We start from the raw sequence: 12,012 nt of genomic DNA on the forward strand, positions 1-12,012 counted from the left end.
TGCATAAATTGGAGCCATATTTAAATAATATAAATATTATGTCTCAATTTTATGAAGGTTTTCATGTTTGCTTTCCTTCAGAGTTATGTACTATTAGCTAACTAACATCTCTTAATGTAACAAAAAAGAAGTATCTAAAGTTTGAAATTTATAAATCTCTGATATCACTTTATTTTTCTGCTGTAAAATTCAGTTCAAATTAAATTAAAATTTTAAATCTCAGTGTTTTTGTTTGCTCTTGTAAAACAAAAATTGAATTGCAGGATTGTCTGAACTTTGAATGTTGATTTGGAGTACTTTCCTCAATTAAATCATATAGTTGCTGATAAGATTACGTGGTAGGGAGACTCATTACACTTTGCCATGATAACAAAACTGATATCAGCCAACTAATTGGTGGAGGCATTTGTGATGAGTTAAGACTTACATGTTAATATAATGCATCCATATTGATTTTCTGTTCTCTAGGTCAAAATTTTTCGGGTGGTTACCATGAATATTTTGGACTACAAGTAGATGAAGATGCCTTGACTTATCTCATGTTGGCAAATCATCTGGTTCACATACTGTATCCAGATTCTATAACAATAGCTGAGGTAAAGCCATAATGATCTCTACCCTCTGACCCCTGTTTAATATAGAACATTTTGTCAGCATACAGTATTTGAACAATCTCTATGTTGTTGGTAATTACACAAATGAAATTATACCCTGACTGTAGTGCAGCTACCTTGTATGGGTGGCACGTTGTTTAGAATTCACTGCTTTCCTATTAGGAGATAGTGTACACTAATTACTTGTCATTATTGCATTGTTAAAAGGGAAAATGCCAGTGGTTAGAAAGTAAAATATCCTAATCAGTGGACAGGTCCTTTCGCCATGAGACCTTCAGCACAGAAAAGAATTGAATATTAATACGCATCTGTCTATTTATTTATTAATTTTTTCTTTTCTGGTTGAATCATTAGAGATGGCATGGATCATTGCCTGCGAGCTTCTCTGAAACCTCTCTTGTTCTGATGCGATTACCTTTCTTGTTTAAGTTATTGCTCTCGGATTGCCAAATGTTCACTAGTTATTCATGATTACTGAAGGTTCATGATTAACTGTCCCAAAGCTGCACTGTAATGATATAATTTCGTATATGCATAATTGACAATTCCCTTCTTGGTGATAAATGTGATAAATTAAGAAGTTTGTTAAATGGTTATGCTAATTTAGATTTAGTACTAAAATCCCTCTGGTTTTCTGAGTCCTCTAACTAGGAGTTATTATTAAAATTAAATTTAGTGTGTTAAAACCGTCCTATACAAAGTGTAGTGGTTGGCATATATAAACAGCAAGACTGTTGTTAAAAGAGTCAGAATTAATGTGTATTTTCACATTGTTGGCATTTAGTTCACTGGAATGAAATGCAGGAATGACACCCTCCTTCTTGTAGTATTTATTATTTGTATACCCTTTTTTTCTATCCATCATTTCTCAAAAGCCCAAAATCTCACACTAGGTGATACGATTTCCTGGTTTATCTCTGGATAGAGAACAGTTACTTGCTGTAGGTCTTTTGCCTTCTAAGTATCTTCCAGGAATACAGCAATGGATCCTAAGTTCCTGGAATGAATTTTTAATAAGAATTAAAAAAAACAATTATAATACCATTTTGATACCCTGTATTGTTTCACATTCTCTACCTACTTACATTTGGTCATAACTTATAAGTCTTTCTAATACTTGTGCTAATACTTTATGTGCTGAATGTTTTTTACTGTCAATCAGAGTATATTTTAAACTTGCATTGTGTCTTCTGTGTATTTTAATTTTATCTATCAAACATCAAAAAAGTTAGTTTATTGATATGTATTTATGGCAGTTTGAAGCAGTGATATTACATATGACAAATTATTACAAACAATTAATGACAGCACAAATCAAAAGTGGGTACCAAAGAAAAAAAAGCAATTATTTAATACATGAAACTTAAAATTGTTACATTGATCTTTCCGTTCATTTCAAGTAAAATAGTTTCATCATCTAGGGAGTTCTTGTCTGATTATCAGTGTTTCTACCAATGAAACTTTGAGACTTTAGTCTACTTTATATTACTTGGTTTTAGATTTTTTTTTTAAACAAGATGTGTCTTCAATTTATTCTACTTAAATTGAAAACTACTTCAATTTCAATATATCACTTTTCTGTCTTGTGGAAGACTCTTCAAAATGTGGAATTGATCCTCATGAACTTTTTTTTTTTAAGAAAGGAGTGTGGTGTAACGAATAAGTAATGCAATGTTGTATGAAATCCTGTAGTAGAAATTTTAATTTATTTATAATGACAATTATTAACAATAAAGCTTTTTTTTCTAGAACATATCTACCATTCCATATGATTATACTTGCTGTATTAGTTGAAACTATTTTTGACTGAGACTTTTTCCTTCTCTGGAATAGTCATAAGTGACCTTTAGATATTAAAGAATTAAAACTATTTTTATCTTCATCTGAAACATATATGATCATTTTAATATGTTAGTGTCAGCGTCTTTATATTTAAAGTATATTTATTTTAGTTACCTTTATATTTACTTTTTTTTTCCTTATAAGAGTTTAAAAAGATAGTCATTAACTCTCCACTCTCAAAGGAGATGTACAAATATCTCATATGCATTAACAGAGCAGCCTTCTAGGATTCAGATTTTTGAGTTAAGACCAATTGGTGTCCAAATATTTTTCATAGCAGATTCCATTTCCCATTAAACTATTTCCTAAAACTACCTTTACATCAAATATAAAATGTACCTTAATGTTTTCCTGAGAAAAATTATCTTGATCTTTAATACCAGCTATCACCAACCAGTCTTATGAAAACTCTTGATCTTGTGGAAACTCTTTCAGAAAGTCATCATGTCTGTAATTCCAGTGCCTAACACAGGTGCCTGATATTTAATACATATTCAGCCAGTGTTTATAAGGAATCAAAACTGAATACCTAGTGTATCTGTGAAAATGTGACCTATTTTGATAAATATAACTTCTTTTAAAATGGTTTATTGTCTGTTAACCATCCTTTTTCATGTTTTCAATTCACCTTTACTTACTTTTGTAAAGTACTATGTAGAAATAAGACGTTATTGACCCGTATTTAATTTTCTTTACAGATGTATTCCACCGTATACTAAATTTAATGATACCTCTCTTCCATTAGAAAACAATCAATAAATTATTTTAGAAGTCCAGAGAGGTCATATATTTCTTTTTTTCTAGGTTTTCTGTGGGAAGAGTGTGGGGATGGTGTTGTGGAAGAAGCAGTTAAGTCTCAGAAATCTCAGAGTATGTGATAGGAAGTAATGATAATAGCCCAAGGAAGACTTTGAGCAATGACACACATGGAAAAGCTTGTGACAGTTACAAGAGTAGGGAAGAGTAGATATTTCAAAGTGGTGAATGTAGTTAACACTTGAAATGAAATAGTAGAAGTAATGATGGAAAGATGTAGATCTCTTCATTGCACTGTCTGTCGACTTCAGTCAACAATTATGACAACTACATCACATTGTTATTTCATGATAAGTGTGTTTATTTAGGTCCTCATTCAGTTATCAAGTTGAATAATTCGGGCAGTGATGGGCAGTGACGGGGGCAGATCATTTGGCAGCAATTTGTGTGAAGAGAGAAACTGGAGATGGGGAATTGCATTTGGAAACATCACGATCTAAGCAAGCAGTAATGTAGGTTAAATAAGATAGTGTCTGTAGACTTGGAGCAAAGGAAAGGAATTTATTTGAAAGATAGTGTGGAGTTAGGATTGCTAGTACTTGTCTCATATTTTACCACAGTTGTTATAATGACGTATTTTGTTACATCTGGGTCCTCATACCATTGTTTTTACCCATCTGTTTGTTGGCTTGTTTATTAACTTGATAACCAATAATCTAGTGGTGGCTCGACAGTAGGAAGACCCTGTCAAAAGGCTTGACATACAAGTTTTGGCTCTCCCATTGAGAATCATATGTCTTTAGTGATCCCTTTGCCTTAGTAAGCCTCAGCTTTATCTTCTAAATAAAGAGGATCCACTGCAGACCCTTACTGACTATAGTGGAAGTCATTTTATTTCTTCACTCTTTTTAAAAAAAAAATTATTTTTTTATTATTATTATTATTCTTTTTTATGATGGGGGTACTGGGGATTGAATCTCGTGCATGTTACACATGCACTCTATCACTGAGCTATACCCTCTTCCCAGTTGCTTCACTCTTAATGTACTAACTTGACTTTCCATTTCATCAGAAGCTAAGTGCTCACAAAATACACTCCATGTCAGTGCTGTATACGGAGAGAACAAGGATAACAGATATATAGCACGTGTATTTTTATGTTTGATGAAAGCAGTAGCTAGTAATACCAGGGCTCAAAAAAAAGGGTCAGAAACTCTGTTTCAGCAGTAATGCTTTTACTGTTTTCTGTGTGACACTAACAAAAAGAAAACAAAATAGCCTCATGAGATCCAAGTTGTCCTGCAGCAGAAAGCATTACACAAAGTCTTTTTGGGAAATGAAATATGCTATCACAATCTTATCTACTTTTACAATTATGCTACCAAAACACCCACAAAATATATGCCCCCATTTATTGTTTGTACTTATTGGCCTGGATTTTACTGTTAGAAGAATACTTAGTAAAATTTTGAGCAATATGAACTGAGAATGCTGGTGCTCTTTATTTTAGGATGTATCAGGGATGCCAGCTCTGTGTTCTCCAATTTCCCAGGGAGGGGCTGGCTTTGACTATCGATTAGCCATGGCAATTCCAGATAAATGGATCCAGGTAAGATTTCATGTAACTTTTTTTTCCTGTGGGTGCTATGGACTATATTGGTTTATTTATTATTTCTTTGATTTATTTCTTAGTTGTGATCATTATTTACAGATATTACAGTTGAAGTATTAAATTCTCTCATTAGTGTGTTGATTCTTGTGCTTTTTAATAAGGTGCTTCTCAAACTTCTAAAAGTTCTAGTTTAGAGCATTCACACTTACATTATGCAGACAAGGAGAAAAAATGTTAGCTGTGTAAATGGAATTTTGCATTATCAATGCAATTATATGAAACTTCAGTGTTCTATATTTAAAACACATTAAACTTCATCAAAGCATCTATTTCTGCCTGCAAATCATCAATTAACATAGAAGTCACTCCTTCATTTCCAGTGCTTGCTTCATAGTATGGTTTTTTCGCAGCAGATTTGGATTCATCCATTCCTTCATTTAGTATTTAAAAGTCTTTACCAAGTGTCAGGCACTGGGAATGAATAATTGTACATGACACCTTGCGTATCATTGCTAAACCAATTTTATTAAATTTAATGACAGTTCAAGTAGTTTGGACTATATTTTGTTTCATTTAATGTTTGCCTAAAAGACTAAAGTTGTTATATAGAGTTAGATTTGATATAGAACAGTTTTGATTGGCCAAGTCCGTAATCATAGGCTAATATGTATAAGGAGTCAGATGTGTGTCAAATGATCACAGCTTTCTGATGAGCCCTTTAGTGCATGAACCAGTGGCATGAGATCACAATGGTAGAAGAGCTTAGCTTTGCATAGGAAAACCACAAAGCCTACTCTGAAGGAAGTGCTTATTCTAATCATCTCTTAATTGTCTTTTCCGTACCCCTAGGCAGTTTGCGCAGTGCACAGCTGTGGCATTAAACCTCTACCAACCCAGCTTCCGCTTCTCCATTTATAATGATGTCTTAAACATTTGTCGGGTGCAAAAGCAAGTGTTTTACAGAGACAATTAGACTTAGAAATCAAACAAATAAACGTGTGTTCTAGCTTAATACCTGGGAAGGTTGCTCTGTATTTGTTATTTTTTGAAAAATGCTGTGGTATTCAAGTTTCTCACCTTGGTTGAACATTTTTTTATCCACCCACCATCTTTTACTTTTTCTAGTCTTCTGCACAGACTTTTTTCCCCTCACAAGTGCCAAATCTTGCTTTTTTAATTTCCTACTGAAAAGCCTTCACCAATCTGTGCAGATTCAAGAATATTTCAAGCTGTACATCAAACTAGAATTATTTCCCAGTCTTTCATAGCTCACAGTAGGATATTTCCTTCTCTGAAAAATGGCAGTTTTTAAAAAAATATTTTTAATTTAACTTACTAAACATTTCAGTACCTTGTATGCTAAAGGTATGGTAGTAGGCAGTACATCATACAAATAGAAAAAATGTACTGTCCTCCACTTAGGCAATGAGTAAAGTTTTTTTGCTGTTGTTTTTTGTTTGTCTTCTGTTTTGACTACTGAAGTACAACTATTCCAGCATGATTCCTTGAAAAGTCTACCCTCCTTCCACTGAATTGTTTTTACACATTAGTCAAAAATTAATTGGGCATATTGGTGTAGCCCAATAGCCCAATACATTAGTTTCAAATTGTTGCTCAAAATGCCATAAGCTTAGTGTCTTAAAATAATACAAATTTACTATCATAAAATCACGAATCCGAAATGAGTCTTCCTAGGCTGAAATCAGTGCATTGTCAAGGCTGCATTCCTTCCAGAGGCTCTAGTTACCGTGCCTGTTCTAGCTTCTAAAAGTCATGTATTCCTTGGTTCATGGTCCCTTCCTCTATCTTCAAAGTCAGCAGAGTAACATCTTCAAATCTCTTACTCTGACAACTCAGGCCTCTTCTAAGAAAGATCCCTGTAATTACCTTGGGCCCATCAAGATAATCCAGGATAATCTTTCCATCTCAGTGTCACATCTTTCAAAAAGTCCTTTTTGCCACGGAAGGTGACATATTCAGAGACTCTGGACATTAGATGTGACCATCTGTGGGTGGCGATTATTCTGCCTAACACAGTCTGCCCTCTGCTGCCCAATGATTCACACTACAATTATGGGGGATGGATAAGCATGTCTGAATTCTGTAGAGCAAAAAAAAAAGCAAAGGAAGATACATAACCTCATTTCTTGCACCAAAATCTGCATTAGTTTTCTACTGCTGTGTAACAAATTACCACAAACTTAGCAATTTACCCCATGACTCAGTTGTTATCTCATAGTTCCTTTAGAGGACATCCATCACATACCCACACTTGAGGATTACACAAAGACGTGAATATAAGGGAGCAGGAATCATAGGGGCCATCTTAGAATTCTGCCTGTCAGCCTGCTGTTGACACTTTTGGACAAGGAAATGAGCCCACGTAGAAAGAGTGTGTTGTGTAAAAGAGAAGAGGCTATTTTTAGGCTATTAACTCTGAGGAACACCAGCATTTTTTAGGACAGGCAGAGAAAGGGACTTTGCAGGATGCCTAGAGTGGTGGGGAAACAAAACAATCGGGAGTGTCACAGTGGTAGACTGAGAAGGAAAGCATTTCACGGGAAAGTTCAGGGCAGCCACAGCATCATATACGGCAAGCTTTTGCCTTAAGAAAGAGCAGCTCCTGACCTAGGAGGCAGTCATAATCTGAGATTTGGGCAGGATTATTTGCATCCAAGAGGTGTTAGGGGTGCAGAAGCCACAGGGAGACTGAGCAGCCACTGAGGTGGAGACAAAAATGTGTGGTCTGTTCAGATGATAATTATTTCATGATAATTAGCCTTTACACTTTGAAATAGTAGTTGTTTTAATTATTTTAGGATTGGAACAAGACACTATTCCTACATTTTTTTTTATTCGTACCTAAAAATGTAGCAAGTATATCTCTACCTTGTGGAAGTTATAGAAGGACATACTGCACAACAATACTTTACTGTGATCATTAATCATGTGGTAGCAGCTGTTACAGAGGAAAAAAGGTTGCAGAAATCCTACAGTATAGTGATCAAATCATCTGCCCAAAAGCAAGCACACGTGTGCGCACACACACACACATACAACCTCACTGTCATTTAGAGAGTCTGTATAAAAGCTATGATTTCAGTAAAAGTTTCAAAAAGATATTTTTGCTACATGAGTGTGCTTATAATTACATGTCAGATAATTTGGATTGATGAGATGTGTACCGTCAGATTGGGATGTAAAGCAAGAATGATAATGGTATATTCAAATTACTTTCTCTCTTGCATCTAGCTCCTTAAAGAATTTAAAGATGAAGATTGGAATATGGGCAATATAGTGTACACACTCACAAACAGGCGCTACCTTGAGAAGTGCATTGCTTATGCAGAGAGCCATGATCAGGTAACCGAATGTGTGTGCAAACCACTCCTCTCTGTCTGTATTTAGTAACATATCTCAATGCGAATTTCTATAGTTTAATACAATTAATATAAGTTGTAATCTGTTTTTATGTGAAAACTACTCATCCTTGAAAAACATTTTAAAATTAGTTTGTAGATCTGTAAATTGCAGCTTCAAAATGCAGTACCATTTTTAAATTGCCAAACTGTAATTAAAAATTATAAATGACAGTGGCAAATGTTATCTCTTTTTTTTGGTATTTTTTTTTATTGAAGTGTAGACAGTTTACAATGTTGTGTCAATTTCTGGTGTATACATAATGCTTCGGTCATACATGAAAATACATACAATTGTTTTCATATTCTTTTTCACGTAAGTTACTACAAGGTATTGAATATGCTATACGGTGTACACTTGTTTATCTATTTTATATATAATAGTTAGTATCTGCAAATCTCCAACTCCCAATTTATCCTTTCCCATCCCCTTCCCCTGCTGATAACCACAAGTTTGTTTTCTATGTCTGAGTCTGAATATGTTTTCCTTTGTTGTAATGGGAGGAATGTTGGTGCTAATCCAGGTTAATTTTAATTTCCATTTTAGATTTCCTTCTAAGGGTTTTTTTTTTTATGCCTTTTGACAAGCTTTCATTATTTTTTCCCTCAATCACTGATACCTTTTGCTGAGTGATTGCCCTGACCCTTGTCCCTCTCTGTTTTAGTTCATCCTCTCTAATGTAGCCTGAGGTATTTTCCAAAGAGCGAAGTAAATTTTGTCAACCCTGATCTCTTGGCTAAAGCTTCTCATTAACAGCCTCTCATATCCTGGCCCTTGTCAGAGTTTCCAGCTTTATTTTCTGCTCAACCGTCCAAGCATTCTATTCTTCAATACTGGAAAATGTCCACCCATTCCTGAGTAGGTCAGCCTGCCCCAGTCTTGTGCTTTTTCCTGCACACCTGCAAATGCCTGCTTCACCTGGGAAGCTTCTCTGAAGATCTAATGACCTATCTCAGATTATAGTCTCCGTGAAGCCTTCATCTAGTTGTATAAAGAAAAAAATAATTGCCCCATTTTTCATGTTCTCATCATATTTTAAGCAGAAAATTTGTTTCTGTTGCCTTTGCTTTTCCAGCCTTAGCACTGTGACTGCCTAGTAGTCACTCAGTAAACAAAAATAAATGGGAGATAAGGCCATTTAGTTATTTAAAGCTATATGAATCGTCATAAACATAAATAGCATAAAATGAATTCTTTATACATTAAAAAGAAGACAGTAAAACTTTTTGAAATTACTTGCAGTATGCATATTAAGAAAATTGAAACTCAAACAATAAGCTCTTCTGTTATTTCAACAGAAATTGACAATTTAGGGTAAACACTAGTTTTTCAGGTGTCTCCTCTAACTATTAAGGAAGTGTGAGTAGACCAGAGGTCAGCTACCAAGGCCCATGGGCCAGATTCTGCCTGCTGCGTGTTTTTGTAAAGTTAGTGGGAACACAGCCATGCTCATTCATTTACCTATTGTCTGTGGCTGCTTTTGAGTTATAATGGCAGATTTAAGTAGTTGAGACTGAGAAAGTAGCCTGCAATGCTTCAACTATGTACTGTTTGGCCTTTGAGAAAGTTTACTCACTCATGAAGTAGACATATACTAACTTTTGCATCTTCCAAATCAGGACAGTACTGTTGTTTTCAACTAAACTGGCTGTAGAGCAGATGAAATAAATACCTGTGAAAAAACTAGAACCAAAATGTAACAAAATACGAAATGAATAATATTAATTTAAGGATGGGAGAACCCCTTGCCAAATACATAACAACATGAAAATTAAACTACAAACATAAATGGTATCTTGCTATTGCAAACTCCTAGCAGTTGTAGCATATTTTGAGCTCCCAATATGTTTATTTTATGTGAATGAATGACAAAAATAAATGAGTAGAATAAACAAATTGAAGATGAAACTGATAGATTAATTTCATAATTTTGTCCCCATGATGTACAGAAACACTGTAGATTTACCAAGAGTTATTTCATATTTTAAAGATCCAGATATTAGAAATTGGCTTGTATTAGAAATTGTCAGGAATACACAAAAAGATGCAAGTTGACTAGTTCTTTCTGAAAGCAAACATAAACTGAATTTTAAGCCTGATAAAAATTATAAATATAAATACTTATTAAATGAATTGCATAGAAATTCAGAACAAAAATCTAAGCAGAAGTTATCAAAATAATTTTGTAATAGAGATTACAGAAATGAACAGTCACACATAAGAATATAATTAAACAATTCAAAGAAATGGTGCTGTCAAATAATCTAACAAATATACTTATATACATTATTTTCAAACTTTTTTTAGCATTGGAGCCTTATTTTCAAACTAAGCTTTTATGGAACTCTTAAGTCATATGTCAGATTGAAGCTGCATTTTACTGGTATTGTATTAGTCTGCTAATGCACTGGTGTGTATTAGTCTGCTAGGGCTGCTATAACAAATACCACAGACAGGATGGCTTAAACAACAGAAATTTATTTCTCAATTCTCTGAAAGCTGGAAGTCCAAGATCAGATGTCAGTGGTTTGTATCTCCTAAGGCCTCTCTCCTAGGCTTACTATCTTCTCTCTGTGTCCTTGCATGGTCTTTTTTTCTGTGTAAAACCATCCCTGGTGTCTCTTTCTCTTCATAAAAGGACACCACTCATGTGGGATTATGACCTTATTTAACCTTGATTATCTCTTTATTAAGTCTTTACCTTTAAACATAGTCACACTGGGGGATTAGTACTTCAATGTGAATTTGAAAGACATAATTCAGCCCTTAACAGAACACACTCTTTTTTTTTTTTTTTTTAATTGAAGTATAGTCAGTTACAATGTGTCAATTTCTGGTGAACAGCATAATGTCCCAGTTATGCATGTATATACATATATTCATTTTCATACTCTTTTTCATTAAAGATTGTTACAAGATACTGAATATAGTTCCCTGTGCTATAAAGAAGAAATTTGTTTTTTTATATATAGTGGTTATCATTTGCAAATCTCAAATTCCCAAGTTTATCCCTTTCCACCCCCTTTCCCTTGGTAACCATAAGATTGTTTACTATGTCTGTGAGTCTGTTTCTGTTTGTAGATGAGTTCATTAGTGTCCTCTTTTTTCTTTTTCTTTCTTTTTTTTAGATTCCACATATGAGTGATAACATATGGTATTTTTATTTCTCTTTCTGGCTTACTTCACATTCATTTTATATGTTTAGATTTTAAATATTTACCTGTAAGTCCAAGAACAAAGAAAATGCATTGATAAAAAGCAAAACAATTTGAACTCAAGTAATATAGATGACAAGTTACTCTAATCTGAGAATTCTTGGAAGGAACCATATTCTGAGCCAATTCTTTCTTTGCCCTCAAAATAAGGACAAGACCCACAGAAAGAGTAGATCTTCCTGTAACAGTATTTTAAGGAAAAGTCATTTTAATGAAAATAGTTTAGATATCAGTTTGTAAGTAAAAATATTTTTCTAAAAATGAAAATGATTGTTCAGTAGTAAGAGTAAGGAGATCATGGGTTTAATCTCTGCGTTTCATCATATTTTATTTTTTGTCAGTGAAGAACACTTTGCATTAGTTAGCTGTTTTTAACCATAAATAATTCATATTGTTAAAAGGCCACTCTTGCTGTTCAGGGTGTTTCTGAGTTATCTGCCCCATTTGCCAACTATTATATTTTCATATAAAACAAATTTTAGATGAGATGGCAAATATAATGAGAAAGCAAATTTTACATTTGAAGAACAAACTGTCAATTCTCTGCTGAAAG

At 33.8% G+C, this 12,012-nt stretch overlaps 1 protein-coding gene across 2 annotated transcripts in view; it reads left to right on the forward strand.

Annotated features, from left to right (window-relative positions):
- The window catches only part of GBE1 (1,4-alpha-glucan branching enzyme 1), a 243,316-nt gene that overhangs the window by 167,097 nt on the left and 64,207 nt on the right, over window positions 1–12,012 (forward strand). For both annotated transcript variants that reach the window (XM_031457686.2, XM_031457692.2), the window contains 3 exons: window positions 469–596; window positions 4,723–4,821; window positions 8,077–8,187. In XM_031457686.2, the coding sequence (XP_031313546.1) occupies window positions 469–596; window positions 4,723–4,821; window positions 8,077–8,187 (338 nt within the window). The remainder of the gene's footprint in view (window positions 1–468; window positions 597–4,722; window positions 4,822–8,076; window positions 8,188–12,012) is intronic.

The sequence above is a fragment of the Camelus dromedarius genome, chromosome 2, assembly GCF_036321535.1.
Source record: "Camelus dromedarius isolate mCamDro1 chromosome 2, mCamDro1.pat, whole genome shotgun sequence".
NCBI lineage: Eukaryota > Metazoa > Chordata > Mammalia > Artiodactyla > Camelidae > Camelus > Camelus dromedarius.